General features: G+C 35.8%; 2 protein-coding genes across 7 annotated transcripts; one reads left to right on the plus strand and one right to left on the minus strand.

Annotated features, from left to right (window-relative positions):
- Nucleotides 1-2,711: 2,711 nt before the first annotated feature.
- On the minus strand, nucleotides 2,712-7,087 carry LOC122834304 (transcription factor HES-5-like). 3 transcript variants are annotated; one of them, XM_044122619.1, is made up of 5 exons: nucleotides 6,905-7,061; nucleotides 6,603-6,759; nucleotides 4,427-4,497; nucleotides 3,805-4,237; nucleotides 2,712-3,701 (listed from the first exon to the last, which is right to left on the minus strand). In XM_044122619.1, the coding sequence occupies exons 4-5, from the start codon at nucleotides 3,865-3,867 to the stop codon at nucleotides 3,279-3,281; spliced, it is 486 nt and encodes a 161-aa protein (XP_043978554.1). In that variant the 5' UTR covers nucleotides 3,868-4,237; nucleotides 4,427-4,497; nucleotides 6,603-6,759; nucleotides 6,905-7,061; the 3' UTR covers nucleotides 2,712-3,278. The 3 variants fall into 3 exon arrangements, with proteins under 3 accessions (XP_043978554.1, XP_043978556.1, XP_043978555.1); XM_044122621.1 differs by having other exon boundaries at nucleotides 4,327-4,497; XM_044122620.1 differs by having other exon boundaries at nucleotides 6,603-7,087.
- On the plus strand, nucleotides 6,533-23,757 carry pank4 (pantothenate kinase 4 (inactive)). Of its 4 annotated transcripts, XM_044122610.1 has the most exons (20): nucleotides 6,552-6,644; nucleotides 9,087-9,177; nucleotides 10,608-10,690; nucleotides 10,788-10,996; nucleotides 11,875-12,058; nucleotides 13,301-13,393; nucleotides 13,513-13,666; nucleotides 14,989-15,170; nucleotides 15,261-15,342; nucleotides 15,867-15,967; nucleotides 17,529-17,684; nucleotides 18,313-18,425; nucleotides 18,836-18,923; nucleotides 19,180-19,331; nucleotides 20,380-20,435; nucleotides 21,422-21,471; nucleotides 21,633-21,737; nucleotides 21,828-21,928; nucleotides 22,074-22,142; nucleotides 22,254-23,757. In XM_044122610.1, exons 5-20 carry the CDS (start codon nucleotides 11,894-11,896, stop codon nucleotides 22,474-22,476), a joined length of 1,890 nt encoding a protein of 629 aa, XP_043978545.1. In that variant the 5' UTR covers nucleotides 6,552-6,644; nucleotides 9,087-9,177; nucleotides 10,608-10,690; nucleotides 10,788-10,996; nucleotides 11,875-11,893; the 3' UTR covers nucleotides 22,477-23,757. The 4 variants fall into 4 exon arrangements, with proteins under 4 accessions (XP_043978544.1, XP_043978545.1, XP_043978542.1 ...); XM_044122609.1 differs by lacking the exon at nucleotides 9,087-9,177 and having other exon boundaries at nucleotides 6,533-6,644; XM_044122607.1 differs by lacking the exons at nucleotides 6,552-6,644; nucleotides 9,087-9,177 and adding an exon at nucleotides 10,109-10,266.
- Nucleotides 23,758-25,703: the final 1,946 nt, after the last annotated feature.

A 25,703-nucleotide genomic window follows, 5' to 3' on the forward strand; every position in this document is an offset into this window, starting at 1 on the left:
CAAAGGTCATTTTCTTAAACTGATGAAAATCCTAATTAAAATGTAACTTTGTTTCTCTCAGATGCAAGCTTCACTCGCTGGAGAGGAAATGCTGCACAGGAGTGGAGAAGCTGAAGGCTCTTATTGAGGCCCACCTGCAGAACGGATTTCCTATTTCAGAAATCTTGGAGAAAACAAAGTCCTTCCTGACCCTGAGGAAGGCCCTGCTATCTCTCAATGGCTATTCCAAGTACTCCAGAGACATTTTACGTCTGTTTCCCGATGCAGAGGATGATGTGACTCCACTGTGCTATTAACAAGAATGGACTACAGAATATCATCAAAACTGGACTGAAGCTGGTTCATTTTCATGTACCGCAATTTTGCAGTTTCAAAAAAGACATATTTGTAATAAGATTCTACTCAGCTGAAAGAATTGTCACAAAAGAGATTAAGTATGGACGTTTCAGGAATTTTGTAGAACAGGTTAAGATGTTAATGGCAAAAAAACGGTCTCATCTTTTATCATTGGATTTTTTGGTAGTTTAAACTGTTGCCAGAATAAGATTTTTGGATATAAAGTCACAGTGAAGCAATTGTGTAATATCCAACAACTTACTGATGTTGTGCTGCTATTTGAGATTTATTAGAGACGTCTGGTCTCTTATCTATGCAATGATTACTTTCTTTTTGTTAAACATTTTTATCTCATTAGGATATTTTTTTATCTGTTCAACTTGAGCACATTGTAACACTGCTGAATGGTGCCATTTTAACTGACTACTGTGAAAATACCGACTAGTTAAACACTGTGTGACAACACACTGCCTGTATATTTCTGCCTTGTTTCAAGGTATTGTGTGTGTGTGATATCCTTAAAAGCCAACCTTTCTTCTGAAAAGGGATTCAATTTTTCTTGTATGCTGTGTATGCATATTTTTGTTTTATTCATTTTTGTTTGTATTCATCCAAAGTGGATTTTAAGTTTTTGTGTTGTTGCATATTTCAGGTAAATAAATATCTAAATATTAAAGTCTTGTATTGTGGCATGTTTTCAATCAGACCCTTTTAAATTAAACCCATTTTTTAGTTATCAAACACTTTGAGATACTACCAACTGGTTAAAAACTTTTGAATTATAACTGGATTCAAATGTACTATAAGCAATTACATTTGAATTATTTGTATTTTTTTTCATGAATTGAATGATAGACATTAGCTTGGTTAACCAACATTCGGCTCACTGAATTGAAGAGCAAGCCCAAGCTGATCTCACAAGTGTTCTAGTTGAGGTCAAGATTTCCAACAGATTATTCCATCTACTTAATCACAAATTCTTGAGGTAGTCTAATAAAAACATTATTTGCAAGGATGAGTACTGATATTGCAGAGTTGGTGCCAGGGAGTGGATAAAAGGGGTTTTTCATCTTGATTTCTCTCATCATTCTAATTGCCCTCAATGATGAAAAGCCTTGTGGCAAATATACCAACCCAGATCATTACACTTCCTTCACCAAAAACGTTTTGGCAATGGAAGTCAGGTTTTTGAACGTTTTTCCAAGGGCACAATAATTTCACAAACAAATTTCCCTACATTTTCCTAACATTTGCCACCACTTAAAGGAAATTGCCAAAAACTGTTGTTACCACAAAGACACAAACACATGCCTCTCACTTTTGGATTGAGTTTATATAAAAGGTTAAGTGTGGTGCCTATTAGACCACATTTGTTGTGGGATAGCACTGTTTGAGTTGTGATAACATGTCAGCATGATATAGTAATTAAACCACAAGACTGAATACCTACAAATAAATGTTAAGTGGATTTTATAGCCATAAACTCCATACTATTACACATTATGTAAGACATAAATTTAATCTTTGTTTCCTACTTTATGTTCAGATATTTTCTAACTTAAACATTTTTAAAAGCTTAAAATGTAGAAATATTGCATCCAATTAATGCTTTCAAAGCTGAAAAAAGGAAAAATGCCTTGGCATAAACTAAACATAATTAAAGAAAAAACTTTTCAAGTCACTTAAAGGCCTATATTTCATAACTGCATCTTTTTTTTTTTTTTACTAATAATGAACCAAATCCAAGTAATGACTTTGAACATGGTATAGTTGCTGGAGGCATTATTATATATCAGAATAAGGGGCACTAAGTAACGGTATCAAATTTTGACACTTTTTTTTTTCCTTTTTCTTTTTGACATTTGGATGGTGGACTAAAATATGTTTACATTTTTTAATTTGCATAAAATGTTTTATTCAAATTTGATTCTGAATATTTTAATAAAATATGAAAGAGGATGTCATTTTATTTACCCATCAGCCTGCTTTCTGTTAATCAAAACCAAAGCACTTTACTAATGAGCATCATTAACTTTAAGTTTTTAAACTTAAAGTTAATGATGTAAAATATAATGTAATCAAGAAAAGCCCATTAGTTATAGAATTAGAACAAATGGACTTATTCAATTTCTGTTTCTGTTATCAATGTTGTTGAAACATTGATAACATAATCTGTCCTCTGGCTTATTGTACTTCATATTATTATTTGCTAATTACTTATTATACAACAGTCAGACTTTATTACTGTTACAACTGAGGCATTTGACTTACAAAGATTTTTCCCTTCTTTTTTATAAACCAAAGCCTTCAAAGCTAAATATTCTTGATTTCAAACAAAGTCAAACAAAGTGTGTTAAAAATGAGTCAAGCAAATGTTGTTTTTCTGATTGTTTTATTGCGCATCACTTGGTTCGAAGAGAAACATTCATTGTGAGAGATTTTCCAAATATTGATTCCTTCCTTGAAGGTATGGGTGCTGTCACTCACAGAGTTATAAAGCAGCACATTTGTCTTGAATCTCATCTGCTTAACAGAAAAAGCATGAAATTAAGATTTTTTAAAACCAATGAGGCCAGATCAATCAGAAGAAAATGTGGAAAACACATATAAATCTGAAACATGTTAAAACATGTACATAAAACTGTCCCCAAAATGGAACAAATCATACAAACATACATTGTTGTCATCGCTGCCAACATTATATGAGTATTTACATTGAGAATAATGTTCTTTACATCACAGAATTAGACTATGAACTTACACGTTTGTCACTGTTTCATAAACAAAATAACAGAACTTCTTATTGAAGAAAAATCATTTTCTAGCCTTTACAAAAGGCAATACAAAACACCTTGATACAGGCAATAACTCTTAGATATAAGAAAAGCAAAAGTGAGTAAAAGTACAGAAACATTAAATTCCAGGGTGTAAGTCCTACATTTTTACCATGGCCTCCAGAGGGAGCTGTTGGCTGGGCTCTTTTTCTTAATGGAGGCCTGGATTGTGGAGTTCATAAGAAAATTGTCTTTCAGGTTCCTCTCAGAGGACGACTGCAGCTTGTTCATGTGGTTCAGCAGTCTTCTTTGGGACTGCGTCTTCAGATCATCTTTGGACAGGAAGTGCACCACCTCTTGGAAACATCTGGAGTAGCCCTGATCAGTAGCTCTTGCATCCAAATGTGGATGCTGCTGCTGCTGCTGCTGAAGCCGTCTCAGGAAGCAAACTGTCATCTCAAGGATGTCTGCTTTCTCCAGCTTGGAGTCTGGTTGCTGTTTGAGGAACTCTGGACCCAGGAGAGACTTGAGTTGCTCGATGCTGCTGTTGATTCGCTCTCTGCGCAACTTTTCCACCAGAGGCTTTCTCAGCTGCAGAAATGAGGACAAACTCATTAGTGAACTTAATCTGCATGCAGCAAATGTCACTAATGTTCATAAAAGATATTTATTTTTTCAGGATTTTTATATTTACCTTGTGGTTCAGAGTCAGATGCTCCTGTGAGTTGGCAACTGCTGCAGGGATTGAAGGTGCCATTGTTGGATCTCCGTGCTAGGTCTCAGTAGAGAGAATCTGATCTCTGCTGGCTGCAGCCCTCCTTTATATAGCCACACATCTACATATGAATGTGTGGGTCTTGCTTTGCCCAGAGTTTCTCACAGTCTTGGCCAATCAGAGGAAGCAATGAAACAAAAAAGGATGCAAAACGCTGAATGGTATTATTGCCTTGAGGATAATAGTTTGATCTCAGGGGAGCCAAAGGAGCACTGAAGGGGGAGAACGTACAAAGCGCTGTTTGAATCTGGGAAAGTGGTGACCCCAGAGTGTGTGGAGAGCTGCTTCTTGTTGCTGGGATCAATGACTTTGACTGAGCACACGCTCATCGTCCCATCGCACTCAGCCGAAACTGACAAGGAAAAGTAGATCACATTTTGTTGATTATAATCTGTACATTCTTTTAACAGAAATGTTTGTTTTTTCCGTTGAATGTCTTACAGCATATATACTCTCCTTAGCAGAGTATTGTGCATCATGACTTTATCAGTCACAAATGAGAAATTATTTTTCAAAATATTTTTGGGACATTTCTGCTCACATGGACAGTCCAGAAATTGTTCCTTTTCATCCATCCATCAAAATAACTCCCAGGAATTCAGTGGGAACAATCTGAATATAAGAAAAAGGGAAAAGAGCTTTTGAATGTTCATTAATCCTTAGGATGTCTGCATTCCTCATAGACATTTTACAAAAGCTTGGTAGTGACGAGTCTGGATGACAGGAATTTCTATTCAGAGGAAGAAGGACAAAACTCGTAAACTGACTCCATAATTAATGTGATGCGCAACCAGACACACTTCTTTTGTTCTTGAGCGTAGTAAATGGACAGAGTGTGGGAAACCAGAGAAAACTCACTCACAGAGCCCCTGTGGGACAATAGATGCCGACTAGACAAAGATGTCTGTGAAAGGGGGGGATGAATTATTTACTGGTGAATCGTAAAGGGTTACATATTTTACTCAGCAAGGCTGGGAATATACTTACTTAGGTCTTGTAGCATCACCATCATGAAGATATTTTTGTTAGTTTTGAAAAATTGTCTTCTTGAATATCCAAAATTATAAGATTAAATCTATATATATATTAGCCAAAGGTGAAGATTTATTTTATTTCAATTTGCAGGATGTGTTATTCAACCACATTTGTTTGAAAATGCTTCTTTATAAATTTCCCAGACACTTAACAGAAAGAGACAAAAACATTCTTTTGTCTCTTTGATTTATACTTTTTAGAACAACTCACAAATAAAGAGTTTCATTTCCTCGTCTGTAAATAATATAATAATAATTTTGTGTTACCTTGAGAAAAACATTAGTTGCTCAGAAGTCTGGACCTAATCTCACAAAACCATGAAACTTAAGAGTTTAATATTCTTGCTTGTTGCCTCATTATAAAGTACTTGTTACACTATAGTCAAAATATTTATGTTTATTTCTGTCATTCTCTCGTCCTCATTGAAAGGGCTCCCTAAACAACAAACATTACCCTGGGGGATGAGCCAGGAGCTGCTTGTGTGAGGAAGAATTAGCATTTAACAAGGCACATGTCCATTGTTGAGCGGGAGCTCCTTGAATGGAGCAAGTATGGGAAAGCTGTGAGGAGCAGAGTCACAGTTCAGCATGATTAGCATCCTCAGCCCCACCAGCACCTGACTATTCTCCAAGGGGAGTTGGCACACTTCAGAGGAAAGCGTCTTTCACCACTGTTTCTATTTTCTCACTTTTTCTCGTTGCTGCCAACTTTGTAACTTTTGCCAACTTCATTTCCACTCTGTGTAAGAGTCATTATTGAGCTATAAAGTCTTTTTTATATGTATTTTCACTAATGGATGGCAACATTTCAAGGCTCCTTGAAAGGCTCCTTTATAACATGGTCTGTAAACATTTTTGTTGAACAGTCTGACAAAAACCTATTTTTATGTTATTTAAAAAGCCTTTGAATCTATTGTAAACATAATATAACTATGCTGGAACCCAGATTTTCTTGAGCCACTGCATATTACTTTCCATTCTATAAAACTATGAACTGTAAGGCCAATGTGTATTTATTCTAAACTACATTCAGTCCTTTTATTCTACAGCAGATGGTTTAGGGTTGTTGTGTATTTTACCTTAAAACAAGAACACACTAACATTTACTAAAATAAAAAAAAGGAAAGAGAGAATTAAAAAACATCAAAACCCAAGTTCAACATCAAAAGTAAAATGTTTTAAATAAAATACATTATGACATAATGTGAATTAATAAGATTTGGGGTGTGTTCCAACACAAGTAAGATATCAAGGAGAATTAATCCAAACTAAAAATAAGAACACAGAATATTACAGTCAGGCAACCTTCACCATTTATATTGTCAGATATTTCACTGAAATAAGCAAACTTGTTGCAAACCTGATAGTATAGCTTGTGGTTGTTGTAACTCAATACAAACGGTCGCTTTACTTAACAATCATAGAAGTAATGTACATGCTTTAGTTCAGTGTTTCCCAATTCCAGTCCTCGGGCCCCCCTGCCTGCATGTTTTAGGTGTTTCCCTTCTGCCACACACCTGGATTGAATCTTTGGGTGATTAACAGGGTCCTGTAGTACTTGGTGGCTGCAGAAGATGTCATGCAATCATTTGAATCAGCTGTTCTGGTAGAGGCACATCTAAAACATGCAGAGCAGGGGGCCCCGAGGACTGGAATTGGGAAATACTGCATTAGTTTACTCACAAATCCCGGAAGGATGGATGCGGTCTTGTTCGTGACCACCAGGTAACACTCAACAGCTGAGTTGGAATTTGCTTCTTCATCGGCTACATGGAGTACACTGGCAAAACTCGACCATTCAATCCACAGCAGAAAAGTACAGGAAGCTTCACTCTGTCCACTGTGTGATAAAAGTCTCTGTTTAGCATAGCTGGCTAAGGGTAACGTATAGCAGTAGCTCGAAAATGCTAAATGCTAACTCGCGTTTAGTATCACTGATGCACTTCCAGCATTTTATTGTCAAGAAATCCTTGACAAGTACTCACTCATCGAAGGTTAAGCAGTCCAAAACAAAAACGTAAATTCTGCATCAACGGGTATTTCATGCCCAGTTCCCCTTGGCTTATCTCTTTCAGTCTCCTTCTAGCACTTGAATCAAACAGGCTAAAGTGACCTTTCACCTGCCTCACGTAGGTCCCGTCCTCACACATTTTTTTAGATACAAGTCTCAAGCAAACATGAGTGAAATAACCCGCATTTTTACGCAAGATAAAAAAAAAACATCTTTTGTGACTTATAATATTTTGAAAACTATTTATGAACTATTAAATTAACTAGATTTTCTTGTGATTTTAACCGAAGTTACAGCATTTATACTTTTTTTTAAATACATTGATTAGCACATCAATAATTTCTGACTCCAGTAATAGTATTACTGGAGTCAGTAATACTGACTCTGAAAAATTTATATTTTATTCAGGTCTATATTGATAAATTTAGATTATAAACTAATATTTCCTATTCCAATTCAATATTGCTTATCATTGTGACATTTATTTTTCATATGCATAGTGACTGTGTGCACAAAGTGATTGTTCCCAGGAACAGTCAGCAGATCTGCTAACTCTCCAGGGTCATCAGTTTCCCACATTCACACAAAGCGCCATTAAAGTCCCTGCTCCTGCCCCCTTAGTCATCCACCTGTTCCCCTGAGACCCAACTATTGTCCCATCAAGCAGAATAACAGCACATAGACTGTTACTGCCTATTGTCTCGTAAGGCTCTCTAATAGGCTGAAACTGTGAGAAACTTTGCACAGATTAACACTCTCATTTTCGGATGGAGATATTCAACTATAAATAGGAAGGAATGGAGCGAAATACATCATCTCTTCTTTACAGAAACTTTAATAGACCAGGGATCCATGCAGTGACGTGCGGTCAGGGGATGATTTTTCCAATCATGGAAAAATTATATACAATGATAAAATAATTTTAATTGCTATTTTCACCCTGTGGTTTGTACTACAAAGTATTTATTTTTCATTTAGTTTAATAAATTTCTTCTTCAAAATCGTTGAATTGTAGATTTTTCCAATTGAACTACTCGGAAGCGCAGCCGGTGAGGCAACAGAGAGCTCCTGGGATTGCGCAACCTCTCGCTAACTGCTGTGGCTGCCATTCGATGAGAGCATGCTCCTCCTGTCTGTGCGTCGCCAATAAAATGGTTAAAAACACTTAATATATAAACTGATTTTCCATAATTTAGCTTATATATATAATGTACAGTGTTTTTGTCACCAACTATGTGTGTAACGTGTTTCGTGTGCTGAGGAGCGATCATAAACGGCAGAGAACAGATTCGAGGTGAGGAAGGCAGATAAAGTAACAACGAGCTAGCCATACAGTAAAGTCAAGTGCAATATATTTATAGTTTTCTCCTCTTACCACAGCAATCACTTATTAATAATCAGAAAATAAACATTAAGCATAAAACCATACTACTGCAACAGAGTGAATGTTCTGCTTTTCGTGTGGAAAATATTTGAGTGGGGTTTTTTGTGGCGTTGTCGGTTGCTATGGCAACAACCCTGCGCGTGGCGGTACTGATACGGAAGGCGACAAAGAAGTGGTTTTGAGTTGTACTTTAACGGTTTTTTCCTTTGCTGTGGAGCACAGCACGAAATTAATAATCCCTACATGTCCAAGTTTGATTGAGTTAGCGGACTTATTCTACGGCGGCAGCGCGGCTGTGCATGACATGTAAAATAATTGTCTTTTTACCTTCCAGCGTTGTCCACATGCGCGAAATTTCCTTATGTAAACAATAACATGCAGGGGGTCTATATTTGTAAATCTGATTATGATTAAGTCAGTGCCTCACCAACTACGAACCTCACTGCACGTCACTGGATCCATGACACCTACAATAACTCCAGGAGTGAGCGACTCTCAAGGGCTTCCGATTCTAAACAAGGTAAATATAACGTTAGAAGTAAGACAACTATTCTTCTTATAGTGCCAACTAACATATTCATGTATTGTTTTGTTTTTGTTGCTGCAGCTCATAAAACATCTGGTGGAAATTATGCTAAGAGCAAATCAGCGGCACCATAAGCCTCTCCTGAGTCCAGGACCCACAAACAGAACCGTGTTTCCAAGCTAGATAAAGCAAAGAGCTAACGCACAGAACCAGAAAAGGCAACTAAATTATTACAAAATGTTGCAGGTTTCCCCTGAACCTGAAAGGGATTTTCCCCTCTGAGCACCGCAATCCAAACCAACAACAATACAGACAAGGGCGCCCTCTGGAGAGCTTGGTAAATACCTATAAATAAAGACAAAACCATATTGGTTTGAAAATATAATCAGATATAGATGTCTTCACTTCACTTACATTAAGAATATAATATAATATGCATCATGTTGTCACTCTGACATTTTTATTTCTGAGTTAAAATTATTTTCTTCTTGAAATAATACTTTCTTACTTTGTGAGGTCACAAAATCATATTCTAACCGAGAATCTAAGAATACAGTTTTTTTAAAGAAAATATTCTTTTAAAAAAACAAAAGGAAAACAAACATACACACACAAACTGCAGGTAACATATGTGGGTTGGGACAATGTCACAATTTTTGTGTCTTTTTTTCATCTTTGTTAATGTAGGCTACTTGTTTTTAACCATTAGTGATCAGTATTTGGCATCGGTGAAGAAAATGTTTGGAGCATATTTTTTCAACAAAATGAAAGAACAATATGTTTCCACTATTAAGTTGATCTTTCACAAAGAGTTTGTCAATTACTTGATATATTTTATCATGGTGTAAATAAAAAACAACAAAGACACATTGTAACGTGTTATTTTTTTATATAAAAACAAAGATTATATATTTGACAGCAGATATAGAGATGTCACCACAGTTTTTTTTATGTATTTGTTTTTTATTATGAACAAATTATTGCAACGTCTGGAACAAGAAAGAGAAGATTATACAGATATGTAAAATTATTATTATTAAACTTTGGACTTTTACTGTGGATTTTTAACAAAGTAAAAATCCAATACTTTCATATATATATCTTAAAAATCTTGAAAGATACGACTATGGGATAAAACTATGTTTGTTAGAGAAAACTACCTACAAGCATAGTTTCATTGACTGTCTTAAAATGAAAGGCAGCCCCACTACGCTCACGCCTCTTTTATTTTGCGTGCAAGCTGATTGGTTCCTGTGAGGAGTGTACGTACGGCACGTATGCAGCGTCATATCATAGCCGACCATGGCGGAATGTGGTCGAGTTGACAGCAGCACAAGTAGTCACACCATGGATAAAAGCATTACCCTTCCACCGGATGAAATTTTTCGTAATATGGAGAATGCAAAGCGCTTTGCCATAGACATAGGTAATCGGAAACTTTATACCTCTTCTGGAGACATTAATAACTTTTGCAGGGATGTAGCTAATCCTCTCATTTAGGGCAGGCTGCTGCAACACATGACTTAGATAAAAGTAATCAAAACAAATAGAATTGTAGCTTCTTAAAAGAGACTCGAATGTCTTATCTGTGTCAGATGTAGCGTAATTTCTCCGGAAAAAGGTCTCAGAGGGGTTTTATGGATAACGTTTGTTTTTGTTTAAACGGATGTTTTAACCACCACAACTTGGTGAACTGTTACTGGTTTTGTCATTTTCACATTAGCTCATGGTTTCTATTGTTTACTGCTTATGTGTTTATATTAACAGGTGGATCTCTGACTAAGCTTGCTTACTACTCTACTGTTCAACACAAGGTGGCCAAAGTACGATCCTTCGACCACAGCACAAAGGTACGGTTGTAAATAAATGAACAAAAGTCTGTGGGGGGCCTCTGGAGTTTCTTCTTTTTGAAATTCTCAATACTTATCATTCTTTCTTTAATCGCAGGAAGCAGCAGGCGACAAGCTGTATGAAATAGCAGTACAGGAAGAGGTCACAGCTCGCCTGCACTTTATCAAGTTTGAAAATGCCTACATTGAGACGTGCTTGGACTTTATCAAAGACCACCTGGTCAACACCGAGACCAAAGTCATTAAAGCTACAGGTGGAGGGGCCCACAAGTTTAAAGAGCTAATAGAAAGGAAACTTGGGCTCAAGTGAGTATACGAAAGTATGTTAGAAAAATGTTCATTTCACAAGACTATGTGTAAAGGTTAGAAGTTAAGACAGTTGCTACATTATACTAATTTGTTTTTCTCTTTAATGAAGTTCTGACCTTGTCTGAGTTAATGAAGAACTTGCTCCCAATCGAATTAATAGTTGCTTAAATGCGTAGACTATTGATTTAAAAAGAAATCTACCTCTCTTCAAGTAAACCAAACACTGTTTGATAAACTGTGAGTGTGACGTTTACTATAGTAGGGGACATGGATTATGTTACCAATGGCAGTTTTACTTTTACCTGCGGCATGAAATAAAAAACAGATTTTGACACAGTCTAGAAGTTGTGTAGCTATGGATTGAGTCATTAGAGAACAAACGGATTTGCTGATAGTAATACTCCAGCAACACTGAACTGGAAAGCCTGCATGTTCAAAGTGAAAGAACATGCATGTTCCATAAAACATAAAACACTGTAATAAACAACAGTTCTCACTGTAACTGATGCAGACAATCTAATATGAGTTTGTGTTGTGGAATGGGCTTTTTGTATTTCTGTTTTTAAGAATATAAGTTTTGATAGTGTAGTAGCATTTTATTTCTCTTTATAATTTCTGCTGCTGTGAGAGTTAATTTGCCAACTAATAAAACGGATTAAATTAAAAAGCCCAACTGTTCTAGAAGCTGCATATGTAGAAGTTTAAAAGTTCAGATGATATTTATTTTTATAATCTGCCTGTATAGCTATGATGTAAATCTGCTTTTCATTTGAAATTTTTGTCCTTTTAGCAGCACTGTAGGAAAATTTGATTTCTGGTGATAATTAACAGCGATGAGATCATCTTATATTTGTTTGTGTGTTGCACTGTGGCAGAGTGGACAAAGAGGATGAGATGACCTGTCTCATCAAGGGCTGTAATTTTGTGCTGAAGAACATCCCTCATGAGGCTTTCGTTTATGCCAAACATGCTGACTCAGAGTTCCGCTTTCAGACCACTAATCCTGACATCTTCCCCTACCTGCTTGTGAACATCGGCTCAGGGGTCTCGATAGTCAAGGTAATTATAGAGAATTTGAATTTATGTAACTTATGTATAAATATGAGCTTTTGGCCGTATTTTCATTTCCATTTGTGAACAAACTACTAATTAAATATTGTCAATTACCTACCTTAGAAGGTCAAGATACTGTATTTACACCTCTTCACAAAAATAAATTTGTTCATATTTACTGTTCTTTCTACCATTCACTTCAGTAGATTTAATGTTGTAGACCAACACAAAGTCATGCAAAGTTATGAAGCAGAAAGTTTTTACAAGTAAAAAGCTGAAAGTGTTGCATGCATTTGCATTTTCCCCCTTTAAGTCATTACTTTGAAGAACCACCTTCAGCTGTAAGCCTTATATCTGTATGTGCATTCCTGTTTTGCTCCTCCAGAGATGAGAATTTTGCTAGTTTCTTTTCTCAAATTGCTCACACATAGTCAGACTGTATGTGAGAATGAATTTTGAGAATGGCATGTACATAAGAAAATAAGGGGGAAAATATGCCTGTTTAAAATTGCAGTTGTTTGTGTTCACATCTTGCTACTAAGCAGTCTATTCGTGGAAGGACTTTCTCTTATCTTATTTGCATCTCAATCTGCTGTGCACAGATTGACCAGACTGGATGCGTTTTCCATTATGCCTCTACAAATGCATATTGTATGACAAAAGACAAACAGTTGACATGAACTTGCTGCAATAAAAATGGAAAGCAGAGGCTAAGTTGCTTAGAGGTGGAAAGTAAACTGACGCATGCAAACACAAAAGAAAAACAGACAAGAACATGTCATAGCTGGTAAATCCTGCCAGGCAGTGAACATTCACTGCTTCCATCCTACATAAATAACACTGCTGTTCAAATGTTCTATAGTTTCAACTGCATCCCCTAGTAAATGCTGTATGTTGAGCATCTGAGCTAAAAAGAGAAAACTTTGACTTAAAGCTGACTATGTTTTTTATTTTATGTTTAATGATTGACTGGCATATCTTAATGTACATATGGTATATGTTACAGTTCAAGCCAGGACCAATATTTTGTTGATCCCCATGGCTTTATAGTCTTAAATAACATGAATAAAGTTTATGAATGTTTCTTCCTTCAGAAATAGATTGATTTCAGGTGATTGAAACTACACAGAAATCTGAAAACTTTTCTTTAAGATGCATTTGAAGATGTAGGAAAGCTTTTAAATGAAAATGTTGCATATTTTGACATATTTAACCTCTTATGCACATCTTTGTGTATTTTTTTGACAGGTTGAATCAGAGGACAAATTTGAGCGAATAGGTGGAAGCTCAATAGGTGGTGGGACATTCTGGGGCCTTGGAGCATTGCTCACCAAGACAAAGGTATCTCTAATAAAGTTCTGTAGTTGTTGTTTTATTTCATTTTATTTATTGTGCTGCCATCTCAGTGCATTTCAGTTACCTCGAGTCTCCTATAATACATTTATCTTTCTCTTGTGCAGAGATTTGATGAGTTACTACAGTTGGCCTCTAAGGGACAGCATTCGAGCGTCGATATGCTTGTCAAAGACATCTATGGAGGATCTTACGCATGTTTGGGGTTGACTGGAGATCTAATAGCAAGTAGTTTTGGGAAGTCTGCAACAGCTGACAAAGGTGATGCACAGACAAACGGATGTCATGTTGAAATATATTTTGAGCATACATCATTTTCCGGATGACTGCAAGAATTATTATTATTTTGGATATTCAGTTTATTGATCTTACAAAACTAAATACAGTGTGGACCATTTTTTAAAAGGACTGTCAATTTTAATTGATAGCAGCTACAGTGTTGTGTATTAGCTTCTTAAAAACATTAACATAATTTTTAGTGAAAATTTTGGTTTCTGTTTTCTAATGACCTGCACATTTCCAGATTTCAATACAACCAAATTCAATTTTAACCACCATCAGTGAAAGTTAAGAGAGATCTTTAAAGATATAACTCAGTAGCTACAACCTTTTTAAACATATTGTGTTAAAATGCTAAAACACACATAATTACGTTATTTAAATGCATTATGTACATTATGTTATTTCATTAACACAGGGTTCATTTCATCATAATGAAGAATGAAAATTATTGCCTTTCACCCAGTGCTGATATTTCAAATGTTAGGAAATAAAACAGCAGCAAAGCTAACCCTTTGCTGCTGTTGAGCAACTGCTGTTGTAGTTTATTCATCTTTATTCTGAATTCCAATATTATTAATAGAGATTCAAATCCCTTTTTGGCTTGCAGAACTTTCTCAGTGCATCCCCTTTTAAAGTTTTTTTTTTTTTTTTTTTTTTTTGTCAAAACAACACTGACTTAGAGAATTTTTTTTTTTATTCAAGGGCTGAGTACAAGTGCTGTGAAAAAGCAAACCAGGATTTTCGAAGATCCTGGATTTCGTTTTGCCTGAGATTATCTTTGTCTAATATATTTTCATAAGATTTATTTACTTCTTTTACACATTTAATCTGTGACAAAATCATCTAGGTTTTAATTTTTCCCCCAACACTAAAGTAATGTAGGTTTGTAATTGGGAAAGGAAAATATACATGATTTCCATAAAAAAAAATAAAAAAAAACATTATGAAAAATGTAATGTGCATTTCTGTCCCATGCCATTTAGTCTAATACCCCTAATTAATATTTAATGAAGACAACGGCCTTCAGAAGTTATCTAGTTTGTGAGAGAACAGTAATGAACAAAGAGCATCATGAAGGCAAAGAAACAGAGCAAACAGTCAAGGAGCACAACTGTAGCAAAGTTTAAAGCAAGGTTAGGCTATAAAGCAGTATCTCAAACTTTAAACACCTCATGGAGCACAGTATTAAAATGTGTGGTTGTAACGTGACAGTCATAAGTGATACGACTACATTTGCAGGGGACTATAGTTTTCCTCATATAGAAGACTGTTTTCTCATATAATTTGTTTTTGAATTGTAGAGTTCTCTAACGAAGACATGGCCAAGAGTTTACTCCATATGATCAGCAACGATATTGGACAGCTAGCCTGTCTGTACGCCAAACTCCACAACCTGTCCCGAGTGTACTTTGGAGGCTTCTTTATCAGAGGACACCCTGTCACCATGCACACAATAACATATAGCATCAATTTCTTTACAAAGGTAAGATTTATTTACTTTTATGACACAAATTCTGTCATCTGCTATATGTGTTGGTCATATGTTGAGCCCCCTCATGTTCTGTTATTGCAGGGTGAAGTTCAGGCTTTGTTTTTGAGACATGAAGGCTATCTTGGAGCCATTGGAGCTTTTCTCAAAGGAGCAGAGGAAGATAGTAAGGACATATTAGTCTGGTATATTCTGCCATCAGGACGCAGTACAAAAAAAGAGCTAAATTGAAACTTGTAAGAGCTTGAAGTTCTACACAGCAATGTAGGGCGGTGGAGGTGCTGAGGAAAATCTTGCTATTTTACAGCTTGCCATGCAGAAATGTTAACATTGCAGTGATATCATAAGACTATGTTTAGCCAGCATAAATAGCAATACAAATCACAGAAAAAAATTAAGTGACACATTTTACAAACCCAGAAACTGCTAGTGCTGTTGCAACCATTCTCATATTCCAGTTTCAGGGATTGCATCATTATCAGAGGAGAGAAATGACTGAACCCCTGTTTCAATGTCAAACCTGCAGCTGATGTGACTTGATTTAACTAAATAGTGTCATTAGATTTTATACCTTTTTGTTTTACCACATTAAAAATATCAAAAATTATGTTATTACAATGTCATTGACATGTTAATGGTTGGAATACAGTGACGCTTGTACGTAATTATGAGGTTGTTTTTCTTCTTTAGATCCAAACCAGTACAGTTGGGGTGAAAACTATGCAGGAAGCTCTGGTTTGATGAGTGTCTCTCCTGACATGAATCCAATGCAGCGTGCTCGCAGTGGAACAGTAAGTCATATGATCCTTTGGGCTATTTATCACACAAAAGCATCCATTTTCTTTCTGCAGGAGGTTTATTTTTTTTTCAATATAATTTTCACGTTTTTGAAAAAAATTTTAAATTTAAAACCATAATCATTGTAATAATACAAAGCCACAATTTGGGTCTGATAATCATCCATTTCCTTTCCATTCATTCTTCTGTTCACCTAACTCTTTCCTTCAGTTTCCCGTAAGTATCTCCTCCTGCTTCATGTGTTTTGGTTTCTTTAATGACATACTGTTTCTGGTCACAGTTCTTTGTTACATAGCTTGAAGCTTGACTCTCAAGCAGTGACAAAAACCATGTTTGCTTTATTTGACGTAAGGCTGCTTAGCTCTAAATCACCTGCTTCTAATTTGTTTCTAACCAAAGTATTTTCTGACCAGATGATTTAAAATGACTTGTTTGTGGTTTCTAGTGGTCAATAACAGTGTGTACTGTGCTTTCTCATCTCCTAATGTGGTGCTTCGACGCTTTAGGCTTCTGTAGAAAAATAGAAATTAATATTCCCTTTACTCTTAGCTGCCCTAGGAATGTTTTTGCATCCATTTAGGAATAAATTCATCACAGATGATATTTTAGATCAGTTGTTTTTCATGCAGTTCAGAAGAGGTTGCATGCAGTACATTGCAAAAGTATCCATGCCTCTTGAACATTTATAGCCATAGATCTTGATATGCTTTTTTGAGATAGTGTGTGATTGAAGGACATAAAATAGTAAGTATAAAGTAGAGGTAAAATGATTTTATATTGGTTTTAAAAGCCTTTAAATTACCTTTCTGAAAAGTATGACTTCCATTTGTATTTAGTTCTTTTTTTATTTTCTTAAATACAATCAAATAGAAATACAATCAAATGTAATAAGTACAATCATTGCCCTTAAATCACCTCATTAGTAGATAGTCCACCTATGTGTAATTCAGTCTTACTATAGACACTCATAATCTGAGAAATTTACTAGAGAAAACAGATGAACAAACATCACAAAGACCAAGGAAAACATCAGACAGATCAGGTGTGAGATTTTACATAAGTAGAATTGGGCTTTGAGCATCACACACAGTTCTATCCATAATCTGAAAGTGACAGTAGTATGGCACAATTTATCCTCTATCCATAATCTGAAAATGACAGCATTATGGCACAACTTAGAAGCCTAACCTGACTGGCCAGTTAGGGAGAGCATTGATGAAAGTGGCAACCTAGAGGCTTGTGGTAACTTTGGAAAAGTTGCAGAGATTCATGGCTTAGCTGGGAGAATTGTCTTATTAGTGGCTTTTGGGATTAAATTTTGCTGTAACTCCCTGCTTCTTCTTGACTTGTCGCTTCTTAAACCTTCTTTGTATCAAAATGGAGGAAAATTACTTGCATTAGAAAAACTGCCAGTCATGCAAGAAGTACTTTCAACTTATTTCTTATGTAGGTGTGCTGAGGGATGGTGATTTTCAACAGTTCAAAAGTTTGTTGTTTTTTTGGTTTTTGAACAAAACTTAAAGTATGTGTTGATTTATATCACTTTGTTTCCAGTTTGACATGTTAGAGATGGACCGTCTGGATAGACAGCTGGTGAATTTGCCTCTGCTCCAGGATCCTTCCTCCTACATTCCCGACACAGTTGACCTCACAGAGGACGCTCATGCCCGGGAATACTGGCTATACTGCTTTGAAGAAGCTTTAGATGGGGTAAGATAACTGAAATTAATTCAGACAAACTTGTGAACAGTTGCAGAAATACTTTCAAAATCAATTTTTAAAAATACATGAACTATTACAGTCAGATCTATGTTTTATTTTTTCAAGCAGCTGAATTTAGAGTTTTCCTTTGCTTCTGTCAACTTTAATTTGTATGTTAAGATTACTCTCTCCAAGCCATTTAAGAAGAGTTTAACTTTTGCAGCTAGGTTATCTTATAGATTTTATGTTTTGAGTTATTTATTAACACCAATCTCAACCATCTCAACTGTTGATAATTCATTAATTTTCATTTTGAGTGGATCAAACACGCAGAAGCATGTCTGTGTGTCTTCTAGCATATTCCCTCCAAGGCATAATTTTACAAATCTTATAACAAGGAAGAAACTTATGTCATTTTTTTCACATACTAGCAACATAGTTAATTTACACCTAAGAATGTTTGGCTATTTATTTGAGTTTTGTCATAGCTTGACACAGAATTAGATTAAAGTCAGAATTCAAACTTTTTTTCTCCCATGGCCTAATCCTCTTCCGTACGTTCGCCATGTGAAAGTTGTAAATGTAGTCCAGCCAGATTGTGAACAGAGCTGAAGGCTGCTCTTCTTTCTCGGAGCAGGTGGTGAAGAGAGCTGTAGCGAGCCAGCCGGACATACCGGAGGCAGTTGAGCGAGCAGAGAAGTTTCGTCAGAAGTATCTACACAAACTTCAAACTCTGCGCCATCAGCCATTGTAAGGACTCTTGTATGTCCTGTCTGCTTCAGCTTAACCCAGAGGTTGCCTATAAATCTAAACTAAAAACCTTCTCATTGTCTGCATTAGCTTCATGTCTTCATACTTCCTTTTACTGCCTCCTCATTTCCAAGGAATTTTTAATATTAATTCTATCTATTATTTCAGTTTTAGGAGTGAGCTGTGCTAAGTAAGTGTGCATTAGTTGTAACTTAGTTTGTTTATGCTTAGTGTCTGGGTATGTGATTTGGGAAAAAAAATTATTGATGTCAAACTTAGAGTTTCAGTTTCTATAAATTCCATCTGTTGCAAATAATAGAAGTCTGCAAGAAAGATGTGTTTCCGTCCCAACTCTGTTGTCTGTGTACGTTTTTCTTTGGCTAATGTAGAGTGCTTCTCTTCTCACCTAGTGCTTATGGATCCCTCACTGTCAGAAGTCTGTTAGACACGAGGGAACACTGTTTAAACGAGTTCAACTTTCCTGATCCCTACTCTAAGGTCTGAGTGAAACCTGTCAAATCTGTTACTCTCCCTGTTATGTTTGTGCTCTACACTAGTATGGTGCTCACTGATCCATACTGTCACTCATTTTGTCTTCTACAGTCTTAAAGTGACACAAATGATTTCCACATGTTAAAATTAAATAAAGCACTGTCGTAGTCTAATCCTTTTCTTGCAGTTGTAAGTATGACTTACTTAAGCCTGTTACTGGTTTAATGTAATAACCGCAATGTCACATTGTGTTCCATTTCAGATTAAGGAAAGGGAAAACGACATTGCTCTCAAGTACTACCAGAACGCAGTGAAGTCCTTGGAGGAGCTGAGCTGGGAGGACAGACAGTTTGCTCTGGTTAGGGGCGTCTTGGCAGGGAATGTTTTTGACTGGGGAGCCAAGGCCGTGTCAGAGTAAGGTTACTAAATAAAATACATAGTTTGAGATTGTTTTTTTTTCATCTATTAATTTGTTTCAACATTTATTGTAGCTTATCCTGAAGATGGTTTACACAGCTCTCACACTGTTTATAGATTTTAAAAAGTGGAGTTTATACTAACATATTTTTCTTTCCCTATTGAAAGATTGGTGATCATACGTTTTGCAACTTCACCTGCTATGGGGTCACGGAGTACAGGATTTACCAAACCAACTACAGCAAGCTGAACATTTTGAACTATAGTGTAAACCCTGAGATTTAAAGTTCATGATATAATTTATACTACAAATTAATTTCTTAAATCAAAGGATTTACTCAAAAAAATGTTTTACATCTTAGATAAAATTGTAGCATTTAGATAGGAACAAAAGTTTGTACAGTTATTTAAAAAAGAAACACTGGCATATAAAACATTGGCAAAATGAGCAGATACCATTTTACAAATAGCAAATAGTTTTTTAAGAAATTGAATCAGGAATTAGTTCAAACTCAAAAAAATTCTGCTCAAAAATTTTTCAATATGTTTTGGCTTTGACGGAAATGAGTCGGATATCTCAGCCACTTACTTGAAGAATTCAATCTTTCCATCCTCTTCTTATTGTCCCAACTTGATTGACCAACCGTCCCCTACAATCACAGACTAATGCAGACTTTTTCTGATTGGCAATCAAATGTAAAACTCCTTTTAAAATTTTGGAACTTTAAAACAAACAAAAAATAAATCACATAGTGTGTTCTCAGCTTTAGTCAACTCATACTTTGTTAACCTCCAAATATTTTAAAATAGGAATGAAACTAAGCAGTTAGTGATACTCTATGACCATGACAAATTTTCAAACAAACTTTTCTCCTCTTTTTGGTGTTGTAATCTACAATGTTTTGACTGAATGGAGTTCAGTCCTGATCCTTTTTTATTTTATTTGGATCTTTGCATTTTTTTTATCGGAATACCGTGATCCATTAGAATCATTCTTAAGTTTGTTTCAAACAATTTTCTCATACTTTTGTTTTTATACATACAGGGTCCTGGAATCTAACCCCGAGTTTGGATTTGAAGAAGCTAAGCGACGATTAGAAGGTATCTGGAAGTTTCTGTTTAATTCTGTCTGTTAATTAGGAACAAAAACTGCATAATATTACAGTTTCAGCATTTATCCATGAATCAAAAAATATTTAACATCCATTTTTAGTTTGTAATTGGGTTCAGTGAACCTCTCTGTTAATCTCTTATCTGGAGTAGATAATACTTTGTGTGCTTTTGAGCAAGAAGAAATTAAACATCCGTAGCTTATAGTCCAGTTGGCTAGTGTCTTTCAAACGTTTTAAATTTTTAACCTTTTGTCAGCTATTAACCACAAACTTATAAATATGGATGTAAATGTAGAAAACCAGACTGTATGTTGGGGGACATTTTACCAATGTAGGTCAAATTGTTTTATCATCTGACCAGAGCACATGGTTAGTGTTTGCTTAAAATACAAACCTTTTCAGTCCAACACTCTGAAGAAAGCATTGGACTGTAATCCAACGGTTTCTTGGAGCACAAGAAAGCGTTGTGATGATGAGAGATTGTTGGGATGATTTGCTGAAGGAAGAGTGTCAGAAAGAGCAGGAGGTTCTCACAGAGACAGAAGTCAATTTCAAGGCATAAAATTACAAATTAGAGTTTTTTAAGTCATCTTTGATATGTGCAGCATTTTTATAACAACTGAAAGTAACATAGTAACTTGATTGTGCCATAAAATGGCACTACGTGCCTGGGAATACATAACAGCATAAATGCAAAGGGGAAAATGATTATGGCTTTTGTAATTAGTTTTGCTTGTCTTCTTTTACACACATAACCAAACCGAAGCCTACTGACAGATGTAAACCTTCATTTGCTTAATGCAACAGGCTTTCAAAACAGCTTTTAAATCCCTCTATGTCTGTGCTTTTCTATCCACTATCTACATTTATCATATAGGAATATTTTCCCTATTCTTACTTCAAACTGGTAGGAAAAAATACCTCAACAAAAGTCTTTTTTTCACTCAAACTGATTTATTTTTTGTTTTTCCTCAGATCGGCCATGGCTCGTTGATTCTTTTGATCAGTGGCTCGAGAGATTAAAGGTCAGACATTTCTACTGCCTGCTAGTTAAAGCATAGTTCATTTGAGCTTCTCCAACTGGAAACTCAACAAATGTCACAACTCTCCTTGACAGATGTTTTTTGTGTTACATACCCTTTGTAATTAATCCTTCAATGCAGTTTATGCTGGTTCTCTGTTGCAGGGTCCTCCTCATCGGTGTGCCTTATTTTTTGTGGATAACAGTGGAGTAGACATCATTTTAGGGGTGATGCCTTTTGTCAGAGAACTTCTCTCTCGGGGAACAGAGGTGAGACAGTGAAGACATAATGACAGAAGTTCTACATTTCATAAAATCTGTCTTACAATTTGTAATACCTAATATGTGTTCACATTACAGGTTGTGTTAGCTAGTAATTCCGGTCCAGCTTTAAATGATGTAACAAACAGCGAACTTCAGATTCTGACTGAAAGAATCGCAGCAATGGATCCTGTGATTGAGTACGAGTGATTTCAGGATTAATTATTTTATGCATTACATGACTTATGAATTGCATAGAAAGTCTGTTCAGTATTTTATAAATGCATTGATTCTAAAAGCTGCTGGAAAAACAGTGAGTTGTGGATTATTTTTTTTTCTGTGTAGCTCTGCCCTGAGGGAGGACAGGCTGACATTAGTCCAGAATGGTTCCAGTTCTCCCTGTTTGGATCTGAGGTGGGTGGATAGTATTAATGCTGCAAATATCCCATTTAATAAAAAAAACTGGAGACTTCCTCATGACAGTAAAGTCATAATTTCAAAACTGATTCCTCTGTGGTTCCTCAGCCGCCTGGACAAGGTGCTGGCGATGTTGGTGAGGGAGCGGCAGACCGACTTGGTGGTCATCGAGGGAATGGGTCGAGCCATCCACACCAACTACTATGCCATGCTCAGCTGTGAGAGCCTCAAGATGGCTGTCATCAAGAACTCGTGGTTGGCCGACCGACTGGGAGGAAAACTCTTCAGTGTGGTTTTTAAATACGAGGTTCCAGCCGGAAAACCCCAGTAGGAGGCTTCAGCTCTGACGCCACAAAGAAGTTTAAATTAAACACAGTAGTTAATCAACTAGTACAGTTTGACTGGATCACCGAATGTAATGACTGGGATTGTAAATTCTAATTTGATGAGCATTTGTTTTTAAGGGTGATCATTTATAGAAGTTTTTTTTTATTTTTTCCTTGCATTTTTGGTTTTACTGTTTCATGAACTCCAGGGGTTCTCCCTCTTCCCCATCCCAAGTTTCTGTCTAGCTGTGTGTTCAGTCATCACTGCCGGTTCATCTCACTCGTCGCCTGAGAAATCAAAACTCTGTGTTTAGAAAACTGTTGCAGAAGTTAAAACGTATTCTGAAACCTCTGTTGAAAAGGAAAAAAGAGTAGAAGCCTCTGTTTGTTGCGTAGATAGCCACGGAAACGAGCAGTTGGATCATTAACATTTCTTATCCATGTAGCACACTTTATTGATGCCATGAAATGTATTTAATGTGCCTTAAGCTTGATATGATACAAACATCTTTTACTCAGATTGTTTCATTCTTGTTGCAAGTTTAACTGCTTTTGGTCCAGCTCATGTTTGTTGCACATTAAGGAAAGAAAACAAATCACTATTTGACTGCCAGCAATTAATTGGAGATTAAGGAATGGAGTATTGTCTCTGACATTTGTTTAGAGGCTAAGAGTCAGAAAATATTTCATCAAAGTGGGGAAGAAGCTGCACTTTACCACTGTAATTAAAGGCACCGGCATGGTTTCCTCCACTGGGTGGCAGTATTCTACAGTGTAGATATTTATCTTGATCATATCCTTCCCAAGGTGCCTGGTGTCAAAATTAACACTGCATAATTCAGGTTAAGCGTTCTGTGAGCATCTCAATAGTGAGAAAATGTCATTTATTTTCAGCAGTTCACTGGCATGCTAGAATACACTCTATATTCCATTTATTTCAAAAAACAAATAATCAGAGTTTGATGCAATAATACTGCAGCACCTGGTCGATATTGTGGTAGTGAAGTTAGTGGGTGCATAACTTTATTTTTAAAAAGGTATGATTTGAGGTGTAAATAGATTAGAAAAGCATCAATGTGGAAATATCTCCACAAAAACTTTTGGACCCGTGTTTCAATGCTTTATTTCTTCTTTTGTACATATGTGATATACAAGTGTGAGTGTATGTGTAAATATATACATATTATATAAAATCCAGCTGTATCTCTTCACTTAGCCACACAAAGCACAGATTTTGAGTATTATTCTTCTGACAATCAGTTTTAATTAAATTGCGAAAACATCGATTTTAGCGTGTGCTTTTTTTCCCATGTGCCTGTGTGTTCATTTCTATTTGTGGATGTGTCTGGGGAGAAATAAGATGAGCTGCCCCCTTATTAAAAAAGCGAACTTGCTCCTGGCAGAATCAAAACTCGACACTCTGGTATGAAGTGCTTGGCGCCTGCTGGGGAGCTCCGAGCTGATATTGCATGAGCTGCCTCAGCAAGGGGTCCTCCTGCTTTTCCTTGCATTTATCTTTTTGACTACTAAAATTGCACTCCACCAGATCCTATTAATACCCCATTGGCCCTATTTTTGTGAAATCTGCTTAAAAACAGTCTTCCCTTGTTTAGGTTCCACTAACTGTTTCATTACTAGTGTATTATATATTCATTCATACATATATTTCTGCTTGGACAGAAACAATGCTGCCTTTACCCAATTATGAGTGGATCTCCAGGCAATAGGTTACTAACACAACACAACTGTATTGTAGTTTTACAAGTTTTGTTATGCCCCAGTGTGACTGCCAGACGTGTGGCAAAGCTCCAAATATTTCAATGCATACTTCAAGTGATCATTTTAAAACTAACAAAATAATCTTTGATTCAAATGGATACTATCATGTGATTTTACATTCAAGATTTAATAACTATTAATTCAAAAATTTATCATCTAATCTGTTTTTTTTTTTAGATCAAGGGTATCCACAGAGGTGCACAGAGGTTTTAATAGGTAAGTTATGAAAATACAAATTTTGGACATTAATAGTCAGCTCAACCCAAGATTGTAAATGAGTTCCGATTAAATGATCTTCTTGGCAGTTCAATCTTTATGAAGGGAAAGGATGGTAAATCAAGATATTACATTAACATTCATATTTATAACTTATGTCAGCTGTGCTAACAGTTTGATATGTTTTCTGTCAAGTCACAAAGACAATTTCAATGGAAATGTAGCTGTAGTGAAACAGACCAGTCTCTGCATGTTTCTGTGACCTTCTAATTATAGACAGGGCCCAAAACACACAAATGCCACAGGGCCTGAGAAAACAGTGCAGCATTGACTGCAACTGTTTGCATAACATTAATTATGGCAGTTACTGTAAACAAAGATTTCAAAGGACTTTTTTTAGATGTGATTTTAGCACACTGCAGCTGAAGCTTTTGATGCTTTCATGAACAATACAATTAACTTTAATTGATTGAGTCCCCCTAAACAATACAGTGTGAATCAACTTTACTTATAAATGTATACGTAAATATAATACATCTGTTGTGTATTTCTTGAGCAGTTTATAATATCAGTGTGTTTTGTTTGTGTGTGATATATCAACACAAAATAGAGCACAGTTATGAAGTCAAATGAAAATTAGGCATTGTTTTTAAAACTTAGTTTTACTGGACACCTTGCCTGTGTATTTAGTTGAATTCGCATATTTAAGTACACTGCATGAAATGTAAGGCTGGTAGTTTATGTGTTTTATTTGTATTTTCAGCAAGGACAGAAAGACAACAAACAAGCAAAAACTGTACTTTGCAGTGGAAAAGTAATGGAAACAATGACAGGTCGACCAGAATATATGAGCAGTCGCTTAGTTTGCTTCTGTCTTGGGCCGGCCTTAATTTTATCTTTGTCTATCATAAAAATCCCCCTCCCAGTTTTGTGTTAAGGTTAGTAGCTGAAATATAACAAAATTTTAAAGGGGTATTATTACATTAAAAATATACTTCATTTAGAATTTTTTATCAAATGAAAATGGTTCTTAATGGTCCTTATATCTAAGACAGTGTTTTACACAAAAACATTTACAGAAATAAATAGACCACTTAAATTATTCTAATTTCATGGCTTTACAATCTTAGCAGATATTGTTGCTTTGATTCCAGGAGGTGGGATGTAGATGACAGAGATACAATAATTCTGCAACTACACACTTATTAGCTATCTTGACAATAGTGAAAGCAAAAAT

This window comes from Gambusia affinis, linkage group LG07 (assembly GCF_019740435.1).
Source record: "Gambusia affinis linkage group LG07, SWU_Gaff_1.0, whole genome shotgun sequence".
NCBI lineage: Eukaryota > Metazoa > Chordata > Actinopteri > Cyprinodontiformes > Poeciliidae > Gambusia > Gambusia affinis.